This window comes from Ochotona princeps, chromosome 32, assembly GCF_030435755.1.
Source record: "Ochotona princeps isolate mOchPri1 chromosome 32, mOchPri1.hap1, whole genome shotgun sequence".
In the NCBI taxonomy this organism is placed as follows: Eukaryota; Metazoa; Chordata; class Mammalia; order Lagomorpha; family Ochotonidae; genus Ochotona; species Ochotona princeps.
The window spans coordinates 11,390,384-11,409,098 of NC_080863.1; the positions used below are offsets into that span (position 1 = coordinate 11,390,384).

At 42.8% G+C, this 18,715-nt stretch overlaps 1 protein-coding gene across 1 annotated transcript in view; it reads right to left on the reverse strand.

Annotated features, from left to right (window-relative positions):
- SEMA3C (semaphorin 3C) overlaps nucleotides 1-18,715 on the reverse strand; it is a 141,783-nt gene that overhangs the window by 27,149 nt on the left and 95,919 nt on the right. The window contains exons 8-11 of the mRNA XM_058657423.1: nucleotides 17,470-17,584; nucleotides 16,916-16,985; nucleotides 15,448-15,592; nucleotides 5,280-5,502 (exon numbers count right to left, since the gene is read on the reverse strand). Coding sequence (XP_058513406.1) covers nucleotides 5,280-5,502; nucleotides 15,448-15,592; nucleotides 16,916-16,985; nucleotides 17,470-17,584 — 553 coding nt within the window. The remainder of the gene's footprint in view (nucleotides 1-5,279; nucleotides 5,503-15,447; nucleotides 15,593-16,915; nucleotides 16,986-17,469; nucleotides 17,585-18,715) is intronic.

The window sequence follows — 18,715 nt, forward strand, 5'->3', positions numbered from 1 at the left end:
GGCCAGGAGGGCTGGAGTTCAAGGGTTGGGCCAGGATGAAGCCAGGATTTGGGAACTCTGTCCTTGTCTCCTATGCGGGTAGAAGGGGCCCAAGTACTTGGTGCATCCTTCGTTGCCTTTCTAGATGTATTGGCAGGGAGCTAGATTGGATCAAAGCAGTAGGGACTTGCATCTTTGCTCAGTTTTAGATCCCGGCATTGCAAGTGGCAGGCTGGGCACTGTTGTTAAAATTAAACTCCAAAGAGCAGTATAAAAAAATGAAAACTAAGGAATCTCTTCATCAACCAGCTACTTCTCTTTAATTCATTTTCTAAGATAAGATTTAAAATGAATTTTAAATTCATCTCAGGACAAATGATGCATTTGTCAATAGATCAGCAATCACTCTGGGTTCTTTTCCAATTTTTCCCCTTCACATCCTTCTACTATCTAGTTACCCATGATCACGTACTAGACGCCATAATTCATCATTTTTCTCCTATCAAATCACTCTCTCCTTCTCTCTGTTCCACCAATACTTCCTGCTATGAAAAATCCCTGCAGTATCCATAATAAATTCCCAGGCTTGGCTTGGAAAAGCAGTGACCCACAGAGATATTACAAGCTGATGGCTTACAGAGGGATTTGCTCCTTACTCGTGGGCAAAGGAGACGTCTCAACCCCATCTCAGAGTGCCACGCAGGCTCAGGCTCCAGCCAACACTCTGTCTTTCCAGAATTCAAGCACACTCCCTTCAGTATCATAGGGAGTCCTGCAAAAACCAAGATTCCTGGCCCTGCAGTTCATTAAGAGAGCCACTGCATGGGACAGAAGTGGTGACAGGCTCCAAGATGGTCACACATGGGGCACACACTTGAAAACTCCCCATGTGCAAAGGATTCGCAGCAACCAGCCTTCCAGCTCAGTACCCAGCCCATAACACAGAAACCAGCAAGAAGGGTCAAATAGTGTATGTCCATCAGGATTTTGGCAGAACAACCCTGCATACTGTACCTCCAGGGAAGACCTATCAAGGCATTAAATCACACTAAATCCTAAATCTTTAACACCCATTCATTCTGATTCTTGCACAGCGCTAACATACAAACTTGACAGAACATGTTTGAACTTGACCCCCACAGTTCCATAAAAATGCCTCCAGAAGCAAAAGAAAAACAGGGAACAACCTCTTGACTGTGTCACACAGTCGGCTCTGCACAAACGGCCTGCATGCAAGCAGTAGGTGGTGAGGTTAAAATAGAAACATTAATCCTAGGAGAGCCCTTGTGTGCTGTTCTACAGCCCTTGCTAAAGATGAAAACAAAAAACAAAAAGTAAGGAATATAAAAATACTCACAGTACTAATGCGAAGATCCCAAAACGAAAAATCAACAAGTTTAGAATTAAACAAAGCTTTGAAACAGATTTTTTTGATCTGTGATCTTTTTTGGAGACTAGAAGGAATGAGGTTTTACTTAAGAGCAAAGAATCATTCACATTGAGCCGCATAAGGAACTCGTGTTTCATATCTGTAAATCAGAAAACAGCTTCTTTACAAAGTCCTAAGTCTTTCAAAATTCTTCATTCCTCAGTCAAGATGGATCGGCCAAAGGTTTTTTTCCTTATCTTTATTTGATGTAGCGACATAGATGTTTATGGAGTAGCCTGTGATCTGTTGAGAAATGTATGCACTCTCTAATTTCAAAATTAGGAAATCATATCTCTATCTCAAATATTTTATTATTTTAACATGATGAAAATATTCAGTATTGTTCCTTCTACCTTTTGAAATTCACAGTCCATTTTTAGTATCTGCTGTCACCCCACGGTGCAACAGAACCCCAGAACTTCTGTCTGCAGTCTGACTATAACTCCATCCCTGTTTTTCCACCCTTTCTTGTCCCTCCCAACCCTACCTTCTCCCCAGAACCTGCTGCTCATCCTTCCATTCTGAACTTCCAAGACAAACTCACTTTCCTGGATTCTATACAGAAGATTACACAATATTTGTGTTTCTGTGGTTGGCTTACTACACGTCATTCCATTAATGTTATTGAAGACGACAGGGCTTCTAGTCTTTATGGCTGGAGAGGACTTCCTTGTGCGTATTAACCACATTTTCTTATCCCTTCCTCATTGGGTGGGTTGAGTCCGTTGCTTGTGAATGGTCCCACAATAAATATAACAGTGTCAATATTTCTTGGACAGACTGATGGTATTTTCTTTGGAAATATACCCAGAAGGGAGATGACATTTGCAACATATGGTAGCACTATTGATAATTTCTTGATAGTTTTTCCATAGTATTAGTCCAGGGTCATACTAATATGCATTGTAACCAACATGCTCACCAACACAACAGAGAAACAAGAGGGTTAACCCACACACAAGACCAAATAGACCCAACAGGTATCTACAGAATGTTCTACTAGAGCTCCCAAACAGTGTTTTCATCGGCACATGGAACATTCCTCATGTGAGATCATGTGGAACACCTCAGAGTAATTCTTCACCTTCTCTGTAATAGGTCAACAGTGTATTTATTTTAAACTTCATGAGCTGATGGCTCTCCAGGACCCTGGTAGTATTAAAACAGCCACAGACAATATGAAAATAAATATCTGCATTTGAATAAAAATTCATTCAGAGATATTGAATTTTAAGGATTTTATGATTTCCACCGTTCACGAAATTCCTTCCCAGCTTTTTCTGTATCACATTCACCATTCTGAGCCTAGATATTACATAAAAAGAAATGCAAAGGCTAGACTTAGTTCACAAGTTATATGTGCTATGGTCTCCATTCCTTTCTTTCTTTCATCTTCCTTTTTTTTTTCATTTGTTGACTTTTTTTTGGCCTATTTTGCTTGGTATCTGGTGCCATACAAAATATAAAAGGAGACAGTCTTCACAACATTGGAAAACACTTAGGACTCACATCTTAAACTCGGCCAGAACTGTGTGTAATAACAGCAGTGGGATGATGGTGACATAAGCCAAACATTAAACATCTCTAAGTATCACAGAGACACCTGGGAGCTTGGGTTAAGTACAGACAACAAAGTCTCATCCTTAGATCTCAGGGTAGGGCCTGAGGAAGTGTGTTTCTAGCAAGTTCTACATGACCCTGATTTTATCTTTCTGAGAAACACCCATGGAGACAGGCAAGGATAAAGCTTCTTTCGGTCCATAGCAGGTAGGTGTGTGAAAGCAGAGTCTGCTGCGTGATATTCTACTGGCACTGCAATGACTAGCCAGACACTGTCCCAACACATCTTCCCTGACAACAAATGTTTCCATTGGATTTGTCTAGATTTCCCATGATGGGCCAGAAAGGAGATTCTGAAAAAAAAATATTCTGCAGGGGCAGTAATGAGCCTATCATTATTAATCCAAAGGCCACCGAAGGGCTCTCTGGCATGGGGGGCATTTGGCAATACCCAGGATGATTACAGACATGAAGACGCACCAGCTGAGCCATCCTGGGGACTGTGGTCCAAGAGCCGTTTCAGACAAAAAGCTATTTCATTCACTTCTGACAACCAATGTGCAGAAAGAACTTCATTGGAAAGAAATCTCACCAGCAATCCAGGCACTAAATGGGAAGAAGTATATTCGTGTAGACATGAATACTATACTGGTTGTTAGCACTTACAGCAAGCACACTGAAGCCACCGCTTTTGTCCTGCAGTGTGTCTGCTGTGACCATGTGGTCTAGAGGGTTGGAGTCCACTCAGCAAGGTGCTGGTGCCGAGGCACTGCCTGTGAGGATGGGAACCCTCAAGAGACTCCTGTGGCTTCGTAAGCAAGCATTAGTGAGGTTTCCCACCACCACTGAAAACACATGCTTCAATATTATTTCTGAAAATGACACGTGTGTTCAAATACCAACATACAAAATGTACAGAAAGATGCCAGAAGTCTATGTGGCAAGAAAAGCCAAAGCATTTGTGCAAAAACGTGTTTTTTTTCCACTGAATAAATATGACTGCACAGTTTGAAAAGGCTTGAAAAATCCATCCATGAAATCTACATATTTTATGTAGATTTTCAAGGAAAAATAAATGAAAGCCTACATTGGGACATCAAAGCCTACCTCTACAGCCGACTTCAAAGGACAGAAAAGTAAACAGTCATCATTCTGGGGTAATATGAATATCAGGGAAAGGTGTGACTCTAAATTTTAACTTAGCTTGAGGAAGAAATTTGCTTTTCTGCCAAGTGCAAACTTCACATCGAATGTTCTGAGTTGAGGTCCAAAAGCAAATTTGAGTCAACTATATGAAGACTATATGACCACAGACTATATGCAAATGAAGATGAACATTTACAGGTGTTTATGAATTCATTTCATGGCATGGGTTAGAATATTTATACCAGATGCTGTGATATTCCTTGACAAACAACCTTGAGAGGAGTGTGTGGTCATGGACATGGTTGTGGAGGACCAATTGAAGTTCTGGGTACAGGACTCGGAAGATGAGAGGTGGTGCTTGGGCTAGTGACACCCACGTTTGGCTTGTTTGCACAGAACAGACAACTAAAGGCAAAGGAATGAAGGAGACGGCCGAACAATATCCAAACGAAGAGGATGGTGGACAGACCCTTGGGGACTCTCCGTGCTCACCGTCCAGGGAAAGGCTACGGTTAGGGGAGGGGAGATGAGGTGACACACGTCTGATACAACAGGCAAGAGGGGAGTCTGCAGTCCCAGATGACAGCATGAGGGGACCGGCAGTTCCACGGGAAACAGACTAGATGGTCCTAGCATCAGTAAATAGGCAGGACTCCGCAGAGAGGCGCAGTGCCGTGCAGGCGGCAACAAGGGCAGATGTACGCGTGGCTCCACACTCAGGCATAAGGAGTGTAAAGTAAACACCAGTGTGGGCAAAGGAGAATAAAGAGAACGGGCATCCAATTTGCAAGAAAGGCCATGAAGATCACAGGCTAGATCAAAAGCTGAGGGCAAAATGAGGGAGCTGACATCGCAGCACGGATGGTTAAGTCCCTGTTAGAAGCACCTGCGTCTCCTATTGGAGTGTTCCGGCTACTCCACACCCAACACAACACTTCCTGTTCACAGCAGCAGCAGGTGGGCCATCCAGACAGAGTTCCTGGCTGTGAACTTCAGTCTGGCCCAACCCCAGCATGTGTGAGTGAAGTTGTGTCTGTGAACACAAGTTGGTCTGTGTAAGCGATCATTCATTCAGTCAAGCACGGCCTTTCCCATCCCCTATGTTACGGCTGCGTCACAGTGCGGTCTTTGCCACCTTCGGGTAGGGCTTCGGGCACACACTCACCCGTCCCGAGGAACAGCACGCGGTAGCGGCCGTCGGCCGCGTGCACCTGATCCACGGCGATCTTCGTGTACTTGTAGTCGGTGCCGATGCGCACGATCAGAGGCCGTCGGTGAATGGGGTAGATGGAGTTGTACATGAGCGGGTGGTTCCGGATGAACGTGACCACGTCATCTGGAAACTCCTTGGTGCTTCGCATGTTAGGCGTAAACGCTCCTCCGGGGCACTGAGAGGTTTTGGCAAAAAAAAAAAAAAAAAAAAAGTAAATAATGACCTCATGCTAGAAAGAATGAAAAGGCCTTTACCTCTCAGAACACGAAAACTCCTGTTGCTATGGTACCCGCGGAAACATCAATAACTTCCTGCTTATCTGTACGCTATTATAGAAATATTAACACAGGACGTGTATGATTTGATCATTTGGACGAGACGAAGCTCATTTTTCCCGTCCTATTCGTGTGTAGAGAAAATTACGGCCATTGTGAATGCATTATTTCCTGCTGAAGGTTATCCTGTCAGAAAACACACACACACACATTGTGGCCCTAAGTCTCCGCTTCTACTGTTTGACATAATCACACTATTGGGATAAAATTCAACTTTCCTGCACAAGAGTTTTATTCCAGCTCGTCTCCCCTGCACAAGGTGCAGCTGAAATGGGAGACGGCAAGTCCGCTGCAATGATTTGATTCTAGAAAAGTCTCTGCGACGTGTGTTATCCTCAGGATGAAATACCAACCGCTTAGAATGGCTGCCGTGACTTCTGGCCTGAGCTGTCACTCCCAGGCTTATCGGACCTTTGCTTTTGCTTCAAGCATGTTCTGTCCTGGAATACTGGCTCCTGCTACTGCCATCCATGGGCCCTTCTAGAACTCGTCCCCCATGGTTTTGTCGGAGTCTTCTTTCAGTCCTGATCACGCACGGGCCCTCCTGGGGGCAGCACTGCGGTAAATGAGTGAATGCTGCTTCCCCAACACTAATGGTTCAATTCCCGGCTCCTCCACTTTTTTTTTTTTAAGATTTATTTGTATTGCAAAGTCAGATACATAGAGAAGAGGAGAGACAGAGAGGAAGATCTTCCATCTGATGTTTCACTCCCTAAGTGGCTGCAATGGCTAGAGCTGCGCCAATCCGAAGCCAGGAGCCAGGAGCTTCTTCCGGGTCTCCCACGCAGGTGCAGGGTCCCAAGGCTTTGGGCCGTCCTCGACTGCTTTCCCAGGCCACAAGCAGGGAGCTGGATGGGAAGCGGGACTGCTGGGATTAGAACCGGTACCCATGTGGGATCCCAGCATGTACAAGGCGAGGACTTTAGCCGCTAGGCCGCGCCGCCGGGCCCCCATCTCCTCCACTTCTGATACAGTTCCCTGCTAAGGCATCTAAGAAAGCCACACATAATGGCCCAAGTGCTCGGGCTTGTGTCACTCACATCAGACTGAGATGGGGTTTCAGCCTCTTGGTTTTGGGGCTGGCCCAACCCTGGTCATTGGGATCATGTAGGGGGTCTATTGTGGGGTGAACCAGTAAATAGAAGATCTCTCTGACTCTCTATAGTTGCGTCTTTCAAATAAATAAATACATAAATAAATCTTAAAAGAAAAAGACATGCCTGGGGTCTGGCGCATTAGCCTAGCGGCTAAAGTCCTCACTTTGCACACACCAGGATCCCATATGGCCGCTGGTTCTGATCCCAGCAGCCCCTCTTCCCATCCAGTTCCCTGCTTGTGGGAGCAGCCAAGGACATTCCAAAGCCTTAGCACCCTGCATCCAAGTGGGAGACCTGGAAGAGGCTCCAGGCTCCTGGCTTCGGAGCAGCTCAGCTCTGGCCGCTGCCGCCTCTTGGGGACTGAACCATCATATGGAAGTTCTTCCTCTCTCTGTCTCTCCTCCTCTCTGTGTATCTGACTTTCGAATAAAAATAATCAATAAATTAAAAAAAATACAGGTCTGAGTATGGTGGCTCAGTGGATTCAACCACCACTGTAACGTCGGTATTCTGTAAAGGTACCATTTCATGTCTGGCTGCTCTACTTCTAACACTGCTAATGGGGTGGGGAAAGCAGCAGAGGGTGGTCCAAAGTGTTTGGGCCCCCACCTCCCACATGAGAGACCCAGAGGAAGCTCCAGGCTCCTGGCTTTGGCCTTGGCCATCCCTGACTGTCGCAGTCATATGGGGAGCCAACCAACTCAATGCAAATTTCCCTAACTCTGTAACTGTGATGTTCAATGAATTCAGATGCAACTTGTCGAAAAAAAAAAAAAAAAAGAAAAGAAAAAGAAATTAGCAAAGCATTATCAGGTAGAAGGAAAGTACCAACGTAAACCTTCTAATCCAGCAACGACAGACAGGCACTGGTTCTGTGGACACTAGGTTACAACAAGAATGGTAACTCACCCGGAAGTTAAATCTCATTCAAATGGAATAACTTCCTGATCCTGTCTGCCCTATCCACCAATCCCTTGCGGCCCCTCCCACGACTACCCACCTATCCCTGCATCTACTAAACGCTCATGGCCCGCGAATAGCCCTAGCTGCCAATCCATGATGGCCACCGCCCCTTTCTGTGTTCTCTCTCTCTCCCTCTCCCTCCCTCTCTATCTCTCCTTTCCTCGCTCCCTCCCTTGGAACCCCCTCGTGGCACTACGCCAGGAGACCTCTCTCTCTCTGTCTTTGCTCAGGTCCCCAAGGCCGTCTTCCCTGCTGGATTGAAACCTCCTGCATGGCCAGCTGCATCTGGTATTTTGGGTTTGTGGCAGACAAAATGGAAAAAGCGAACACTGAGCAGAGCTAACACCAGTAACATGACCTCACTCCACATCCTGGCGAGGGCATGTTTCAGGCTAAGTTTGACGAATGAAAATGTGCTAGCACTTTTTGTAGTAGCAGAATTTATAGTTGTCTTATTCCACGGAGGCGTAAGAAGTAGTCCGATGACTTAACAAAGAGAGGTAATGAAGTAGTTATTCTGCTAGTCTTACTTTTTTTTTTGTTATAGTATTAAATACATTATCCCGGGGATGATATATAAAATATATCATTTGGGGATGATGTATTTTTCTTTTAAGAAGATGTATTATCCTTAAATGTACAAGTTAACTTCCCACAGTGAAGACCCAAAGGAGGACAAAGAATTGAACTGGAGGTTGTCCTAGGCAGACGGGTGTGTCTCACATTGTGTGTGGTGTGGGATCACGGGTATTTTCTCCCCAGAGTCTTCACACAAAAAGGAAAAAGGGAAACCCATTGCTCATTAAATGAAAACATGGAAAGAACAATGCATGGGCAACTGAAATAGTTCCAGTTCTTTAAGAAAACACCACAAATTATGGCTTGCGAGGCTGAGATGTTTTCTTAAATATGCGCAAACACTCTCATTTTCAAGTTCGGGACAGACCCAAAGTTAGCATATATTACAAGGCAACTTTTGTTATTTCCAGTCTAGCATGGGATAAGCTTATTAAAATACCAGTGCCTAGGGTGTACATTTCATTTCCAGGATAACTGGAATTCAGATTAAAAATTATAAAGTTGCTCAAAAACATAGTTATTGAATAAGTAAATGAAATAAAATCAGTGGGTTTACATTCATCTGACTGCTCGCAAGTGGAGAACTCCATGTTCACAATGAATATTTTCGTTTAGAAACAAGGGTCTTCTCATATAATTTTGTTGCTAATGATGGTTGATCTATTAATTCATGTCACAGAGCCTTCAGGTAAGGCAGAATGAATAACAGCAAAGGCGACAATAACCACAGAAAAAGATACCCTTTTTAAGTTATTTGCACTGGTAAGTTTACTCAATCTAACAACCCTGAGTTTAAAAAAAAGATGGAGTTAACTTTTCTCTTCTCTTGAACTATAATAGAGAGTGTGTACTGAACTGTCAAGATAATAATATATTCACATGCTGTCATAAAAATAAAAGATTCGGTCCACTAATTGGGCTGGCTAAATTTACTCCACAAACAGTCGTTCAATAATTCCGGTTAAGCTTCTCCTTTAATTGCTTGCTTTTCTGCTGCTCCGGTTTAGTGAGCAGCGATAAGTAGTCCTTCTTGAGTGAAGATACTTTAAGCATTGTGATTAAGCAAGGTGTTGGTGAAACCCAGGAACCAGAGTGTCACATTAAGGAAGGGTTATCATTCGGATTCCGGTGTGCAGAGCCCCTTAAGGACCAAGGAAGCAGGACTTGTTTCCCAAAGCCTTATGTTAATGGTTAATGGGTTATTGTTAATGGCTGACACATTAAGGCTGAAGCCTTGATGCCATCCGGGTGTCTGAAGCGAAGGCCTTGGAATAGTAAGTAAACTGGATTGGGTTCGGTTGACCATGAGCTCATGATTCAATTCTGCCGGTTTTGTGAGGAGATACACACGGACATGGAGAATGGGCAAAGTCGAATTTTTCTCTCTGATTTCTAATTCACTCCTTCTGCCATTCTGTGGCCTGCCCAGATGCCTACCCAGATGTGGCCATTGGATCCAAGTCAATCGGCCCCTTACCCAAGACGTGCCTCTCATTTATGGCAATGGAGAAGTGACTAATACAGGGAGTGTTAGCAACTGCCATCCCTCCCTAACTTCTCCTTTATACCCAGCTACTTCTAAAACATGTATCATTTCTGATTCTCTGAAATGTTTCTAATCCTCATCTTATACAATTCCTCAAAAGGAGCATGCTAATGTGAGTCCTTTGGGAATGTCTTATTTAGAAACCATTTCAATGTGCCCATGGGGTCCCAAGAACCAGAAGGTCCTTTCTCTACCCAAGCACTCCAAGCAGGAAGATGGGCACACTCAGAACTCGATTGCATTGGAAGTGTTCGAGCTCTAACTCCCCTAAAGAGGCATCTGAGATCTGTGGTCACAAATGCACAGAGTGCAAAAATGTGATATGTTTCAGCAAGATCATCATCTTGGAGTTTGATTATGGTTTACAGCCTTGGTCTATACTTTCCAACAGTGGGACCTTTTCCTACTTATTTTCGTTTAATTCTTTACCTAACAGAGCATCAAGCTTGTGATTAGGAAGCGAACTGCAAATATGTCATTGTAAAATTGTTTTATAGAAAGAAATAAGGAAGGAGAAAGAGGAGTGTGGGCCACAGGTAGGATCTGTTTTGCGATACATGAAATCTGTTCACTTTATGCAAAGAAAAGAATTTGAAGTCTAAAAAATAAAGCAGGACGTTAAGACACGTAACAATGATGTAAAATAATTAACAGTGCTTGGATTGGGGCCAATTGCCACGGACATCGAAAAGCCAACACATTTAAACAAACTGAGAGCAATAAAAAAGGGCTACCAAGATGGGCAAAGGCGCTTAGAGATGTGTAAAGAAAAAGCTGGGCTTCTGCAGGGAGCTGTGATTCCTGGGGGCACCACAGGGTCACACAACCTAATGTGAGTGAAGAAAGAATTGGGAGTGGGAGATGACACGCAAGACAGCAAGCAGGAAGTGACCCGAAAACCTGTCACAGAGTGACTAGTAGGTCAAGGGGATCTTGACCTGACACTGGAAAGATGAGTACTCTGTGGATAAAAGGAGACACCCAGTGGCCTTCCAGAATCCGGGCTATGAAATTCGTGGCTGGGAGAAGCCAATTTTACATTACGGCCCTTGGTAATCTAGGTCTTCTGTTTGAAGGCCAGATAATCATACAGTAGGAGCCATGGATTGCAATAGGGCTGGTATTCATCTTCCCCATATTGGCCCTTTTGTACCCTGAAAAGCTCCTGGCTCCAGTCGCACTAGCCATGCAGACCCTCCAAGATGCATTCATTTCTACTGGTACCTTGTTGTGGAAGCTGGACCCTTTGTCCACACATCCTTCCAAATCGGTTCTTACCCGATTTATGCAAACCGCCTTGCCAGGCATGCAAGCATAATTTCAAAATTGTAATGGGGCTTTTTGCACAACATTTGCCCATTGCAACCTCTTTTTCCTCTAAAGTCATATTTATGTTTAAAAGTTTACTCATACGTTTACGCGATGGGCAGAAAGTGATGTGTAATTAACTTTTCCTGCATACGGGTCTTTGGTGTTGTGTTTTATCATGACTCTCCCTAACTCAACACACTCCAACATCAAAGAGAAATACAAGCGCTTTAAGCTTCAATCAGAAGATACAGAGCCAATCAAAATGCCAGCAAGAAAAATACCTCTGATTATCTGTTTTATAATCAACCACGCTGATTATTTGTTTTGCTGATGCTTGGCCTGCTTAAAGGAGACAGCTCAGCCTCACTCCTTTCCAAATAAATGGTCAAGTTGAAGGTTCTTAGCAGGTTCAATCTGAACAGACTCTATCACGCACACAAATCTCCTGCAGACACCACACAGCCAATCATCAGAGCATGGACCACAAGAGCCGAGCCGCAGAGACAATCTGCAGACTTTGGCTGCCCTTTGCAGCATACCAAAGGTGTCTTGTTGCGTCCACAGACTTGAATCACTTATGGAAAAACATTATGACACAATTGGCAGGCTTCCCCCTACTGATTCGATCTTGCCGCTTGGGCTGTTTGCTCACACAGCTATGCAGCCTGCCTTAAGAGCAGCACCTACGGGGAGCACTAGGATGAGGGTATAGGATTTCTGCCAGTGGCATTCTTTGGAAAAACACAGTTCCCTATTTATGGGGTTGACCTGGCAACCTGACTACTGTCTGGAGAAGCGAAGCCCAGCGGTCACAGTTGATCCTTGCCCTGGGAGGACTTTGAAGGCTGGCAGCGAGGACTGCCTGGGGTCACTTGGCAGCAGGTGCGCTGGCTGCAAGGAGTAGGATATGAAAGCCTGCAGGAGACAGGGGCTGGCCAGTCTGGGTGAAAGAGCTGACTCCTTGGGGTTGGCTCGGCGCACGGCTGAGGCAGTGAGTCTTCAGGGAGGTATGCCTTTCCAGGATGAGTTCCAGAAGCCAGTCCTCCACCCTGCCCCCTTCAAGTCCCCAAGGATCATTCATCTGACAAGGATTGTGATTTAAAGAAGCTGTTCTGGTCTCAGCACAGCTGGAGGAAACCACATTATAGAAATATGCCTCAAGCCCCGACTACTACCTTTTTTGCCATGGTGTCTTTTCCAGATGTGTGGTGCTGAGCCCCGGCTGATTCTAAACTGTTTTAGAACAGAAACAATAAAAATCTTATTCTTGAGAACTAAAACACAAATAGTGACAATCAGGATTGTTAATTTAAAAAAAAAAAAAAACAATAGTTATTTGAAAGGCACAGAGAGAGATATCTTCCATCCATTGGCTCAGTCCCTCCAATGCCGCACAGCCAGGGCCGATTCAAGCCAAAAACAACATCCTGGATCATGATGTGGGTATCCCGGCTGGTTGGCAATCACCAAGTCCTTGACTCATTACTGCTGGGTTCCAGAGTGAACAGGGAGCCGGGATAGAGAGCAGAACGGAAGCCCAGGAACTCCAATATGGGACGTAGCAACCCAAGCAGCTGCTTCACCACTGCACCAAAGCGCCAGGCTGAGCCGTTCCTTTTCAAAACTTATCAATACACAACCCTCGTACATGTTTGCAGCATACAGCGAAGTACTGACACTCGCAAGCATAGTGACCAGAGCAGCATCACATCAGACAACCAGCACTTCCACTTCCTTACCTATTCTTTAGACCTGCTCCTTAAAAAAAAAAAATGTTTATTTTCTTATCCGAAAGTCAGACATACAGAGAGGAGGAGAGACAGAGAGGAAGATCTTCCATCGACTGATTCACTCCCCAAGCAGCTACAATGGCCGGTGCTGCGCCAGGAGCCAGGAGCCTTTTCTGGGTCTCCCACAGGAGTGAAGCATCTCAAGGCTGTTCTCTTTGGTTTTCCCAGGTTACAAGCATGGAGCTGGATGGGAATTGGGGCCACTGGGAAACCAACCGGCACCCATATGGAATCCCGCCGTGTGCAAGGTGAGGACTTTAGCCACTAGGCTACTGCACCGGGCCCTCAGGCCTGGCATTTTTTAAGCACCAACTTTACCAGGTAGCAGCAGTTGTGGCTTATTTTGTTTTTACCTAGACGTGCATATCTAGTTGCACATTTTATGCAGAAGAACTATTCTTCAACCTAACAGTTTCCCTATGAGTCCAGTCCTATACTTTTGGTAAGCTGACTCTCACAGTGGCAAGTTTGTAAAGCAGTCAATGAAGGACGGGGACGGAAGCTGTCCCTGTGACGTGCCTAACTGAAATGGAGAGCAGGTGTAGTCATGTCCCGGCTGCCTCCAGCGCACACCGCGCATGCTTCTGAGGCCTCAGACCTTAGCACCCGCAGCACAACTCTTGCATCTGGTTTCTTTATTTGAGAGGTTTCTCTTCAGGTCAAGAAATGGGATTCTGTTGAGTTTGCACATCCGTGGAAATGCTAATGAAAACGTTCGCAGCCACAAGCACCCCTTAGCGTGCTCAGTGCAGGTGAAGCTGACCGAGTCAATTTCAGCTCCTCCTCAAAAACACGCCCGATTCGGGATTAACTCAATAGTGAAATGCCAATACACATATCTTTCATGAAAATTATATAAGTCTTTGACTTTGAATGAAATTCGTACTTCCGCCTACGTCTCCCCTCAGTACTTCCTGCTCGATCCTTAATTCCTAGCTAACTCCCCAAGTGGTGTTCTTGGTCGGTGGCCCAAGAATGCTGCGCGTACTCCTGTTTGTCCTGTGGCAAAAGGAAAGAACCAAACACAAACCCCCCACTCCTGTCCTGACCGTCCTCCTCGAAGCTGTGAATAGCAAAGGATGAACATTCAAAAGGACATTGCCAACTCTTAGAAGACATTGTTGTTAGTCCTAATTGCCACGGCTTTCTAAAGGTTAACGTGTTCACGGCTAAGTGGCAATTCTCAAAACTGGTCCAGTTAATGGTTCAATATAAAATATGCATCAAAGGACATCAGGGCATCAAATGAAAGACAGCTTAATTTTGAATCGCTTGGCCTAGGAATGAAAACACCAATCAAGATGGCCAGTGGCGTGAGACAGGTTCCTGGTCCAGCGTCAAGCATTATGGGCACTCCCGGACTAGCTGATGGAAGTTTTCCCCTTAACTACCTTGTCAGTGTGTTTTGCTCAGTCCATCCCTCTACCCCTCAAAAAATGAGAAAAAGCAGCTTTTCAAGTTATTGTTTCTATTAAAAAGTAAACCGAGGGTGTCATTTTAAGACAATGAGAAAACAGGAGTGAAGGAGTAAGCAGTACATTGAAAATCAGTTCCTTTAACACAGAGAAAAGAAGAATCTAGAAATAGAGAGAACTCCAGAAGACCTGAAAGAATCGTGGCAAAAGAAATTTCAAACTCAAGGAACAAATTAAAAAATACACACCTCATTAAAGTAAATATCACGATAATCACTACCCTGAGATTTTTATGACATAGTTCCTGACTGTTTCCTCCCATCAGCCACACGATAATGATAAATAGCCCTGTTCTATGAAATACAGCAATGGCTAAAGATTTCTGCGCATGGTCTATTACATAACAGCTCCTCATAATGGCCACCCTGTCCCTGCTTTCATAGAGATGGAAGCTAGGATTCTAGAAGACACAACTATTGTTACTGAGGTCTTATACAAAGTCCAGCTCCTTCTGGCCAAGCACTCAGTATCCCCAGCTGGAAAATCAGTTTTCAATGTGTCCCATAATGCAACTGCCATCACACGCTGTGGTTATAGTAACATGGTTCAGGGATTTCTAATTCAAAAGCTGGGCAAAACTAAAGAAAGAATTCCAACTCACCTATTGCTCAACAATTAGAAATGTTTTCTTTGAGTGATGACATCACTTCCCTTTTCATTATTTGCTCACATATTCAAACACATTCTTCCTTTGAGAAGTATGCAATATAGAACTTTCAACACAATATGCCAATTACGAATGAAATGTCGACACAGGCTATCATGCATTAATTCTGACATAGTTATTTGGTCACTGAAACATGGAGACGACTTAACAGAGGGCAAGGCTCTGAAAAGTCACTAAGCAAATTCTCTGGCTGTCCTGCAAAAGTGAACTCCTATCAAAACTAAATCTCATGAATTGAAAACCTACAAAGGGCAGTGGTCCATGGTGATAGTTCCTACATGCCTGGATGACATGTACTTCTTGTTAAGCAATATTTTCCATAAAGCAAGGAGCCAAGATTCCTTCTAGGATACTTACAGTTCCAGGGCGAGGATAAGGAATCCTGCCCTGGTAGGAAATGAGCTGATGGTTGGGTCCTTCCTTGTGGGCAAATGGTCCATTAAACACAGTCTGAATGTCAGAGAAATGATACACACACACTGCTGAGCCTTTAAAAACTGAGCTAAAAGATAAGAAGGCAAAAGATTAGAAGTTCATTTTCTCCCATTTTTAAATACAATTTTTAAACAATGGATGATAAATACAACACTGCATGCTTTGTAGAAAAAAAACTGAAAAGATTTAGAATATATTTACCATAGAAAAACAATAACGATTTGAGGATAGAGAAATGTTTGCGCTTATTGAAAATTGCACAATGCATACATGCAATTATATTGCATGGCTCACCACAGAAATGAAAGATCTGTCAGCTAAAGTTTTTAAGTTTGATCTGTCACTCATCAAAATGATGTGATGCAAAGACGTCAAAAGAGCCGAATGCTAGGCTATGGAATTGTGTATTAAAGTTGAAAATGTCTGATTTGAAATTAGACTTTAACACAAGATATTTAATCCATCCATCCATGAATGCAATAGGCAACAATTAATGTTACAGAAGATTCCTTCCCGCATTTCCCAAAAGTGTGTCAATTTAAGCAACTTCCTATCTAGCTAACTTACTTATACAGAAGTAAAGATTCATACATTTTAAAATATATGAACTTGATGGGGGGATGTAAAGGGGAATCCATGTACCTATGGAGCCATATCATGAAAAATAATAAAATATAATAATTTGGTTCCTTGATGATACATTGAATTATTAAATAAACTGTTTTTGTCCCTGCCAAAAAAAATTAAAAAATAAAAAAATAAAATATATAAACTTGAATTCCAAATGACTACCAATGCAGCCTATGATAATGTTACCCAAAATAATCAAGCCTGTTCATACGAAATTATCATAGCTTTTTGTATTAATATACACTTTGATGAATTTGGACATACGCACAAGAAGATATTTCAAAAGTAATGGAAATATAAACTTAAAAGATAAGTTTACTGTGGCACAAATCTCCTGAAATGCAAGCACAGTGTCCCTAGAACATTCATTTTCCATGAACTTTTGCAGGGCCCGGCATGTGGACCACACTGTCATCTACCATTACAATCCAGGTGGTAAACATTTCCATCACCTCCAAAAACAATTCCTACTTAAACATGTTCCTGTGCTCAGACTCTATCCTCATTGCAATTTATCTTATACACTGTAAGATTTTAAAATTCTTTTAAAAAAAAAGGCACAGAATCATTACCAAGACTACCCTAAGTAACTGTTCAGAAAGTAGTGTTTTGACTCAAGTACAGCTTATTAATTTGGACAAAGAAATTGGAACATCTATACCCCAAATACTCTGTGAGAATAAAAGTCAGACAAATAATTGTTTCATGCCGAACACTCTTACTCAATAAAGTTCACACAATATAAATGTTCAAAAATTACCTAGATGTTGTAAAAATGCCATATACCAGTGTTGTCCTTGGATTATCAGTTTCCAGGAGAAATACATCCTCTATAAATGAGAAAAAATCTTATTATTTCAAGTGTCCAAACATCAACAATATTCTTAAAATAGTAACAAATAATTCTATTCTCATACATTCTGATCTCAAATCAGAATATCAGATCATCTAGCAGGCATGAAATAGGGAATTCGCTTCCATAGTACAAAACTAGGGTTCCTTATAAAGAAATCAAGTAAGTATGATTATACCTCTCTGCCTGTCTTTCAAAGAAACAGTTAATACATGTAACACATTCCCTCATTACAAAACATGGTGATGTTTAAAACACATTTAAAACAATTAACTAAATGTCTCTGCAGTATATTCAGGGTTATAAATAAGGCTAAAAAATGCATGGGGAAAGTTATAAACAGAATCTAGGCCATGAAAACAAGCTGGCACATTACTGACGCTGAAATATCCATGGGAAAGACATTTTCTTCCTGAGAGCTTTCAAGTGCATAAATATGTTTCCATGCCACTTCTCCATACCTAGCTCATCGAAGTGAGTTTCCGGGCCATCTTCATCTGTGACGGAGCACACCAGCCTTGCTTTTAAGAAGGTGGTCCACTTGTTGACCAGGCTGCGCAGCCCACCCGTGTCATTCTGAAACCATTTGGCACACATCTTTAGGATTTTCTAAACACATACTGGGGTGCATTAAAAGCTCAGCATCGACTTACTTTCATTGGGGGTTGACAACCATCTAAAGAAATCAAACGCTGACCACATCTCCACATGAATAGTTCAAGTAGAATATTTACGATATATAGTATTTTATAAAATGACTATCATTACCCTATTATTGTCATGTCTGACATTACTGAATGCCCTCTTGCTCTCATTTTAACAATTCACAAGGAACATATTCATAGAATGCTAGGAGGGGAGAAACCTTGAACTTGCCTTTTCTTGATTATACACCATCATCAAGAAGAAGAAAATGACTGTACATCATGAGGTTATCTGTACCTGCGATGGTGAGGGGAGTGACTAGAGACTAAGGATCCCCAGTAATTTTTATTTTCACTCATTCATTTCTCTGAAGTATCATTCAGCCCTCAGTACTTCTGGTGTTTATTATGCTTAATCCTGTGGTCACAGCAAATGGAATAGCATAAAGAACATCCCTATACAATCTTTATGAATGGCAGTTCCCCCTTCTGTGTCAAGAAAATTGTACCCTTCTGCTGGCTTGGCTATGAAATGATTGAAAAGGAGTCTGTGATCAGTGGAACATCATAGTTAAAGATAATGTATAAACTAGTTCAAGCACAAAACCCTTTTAGAAAAACACCTTTTCAAATCCAAAAATCAACCGAAGACCATAAGATTCCTATATACAAGGACACCACCAATTTCTATGAGTTGCTATGTATATTAACCATGTGTTTGCACTGGTTGGGTTGCTCTTTATAACCGATACTTTAGTTACCAAGACACTTCTTCATTCTCACAATTATAAACAGTCCCTCCACAACTACCTTTTACCCAGTTTAGTTGTACTTCACTCACAGTATTTGCCACTATCAGGACTTTACATTGATATGCAAAATTAGCTCAAAATCCCTGTCTGTTAAACACTATGCAATGTTTCATTAAGATATATAACGAAATTTGGTGCCTTCGTACAAGTGACAAGAATACTTTTTCTCCACATTCCATTTCTTTGTAGTTCTCAACAGCAAAAACAAGAAGATACACCACGCATCTTTATATACTGCTGATGCATTGGCC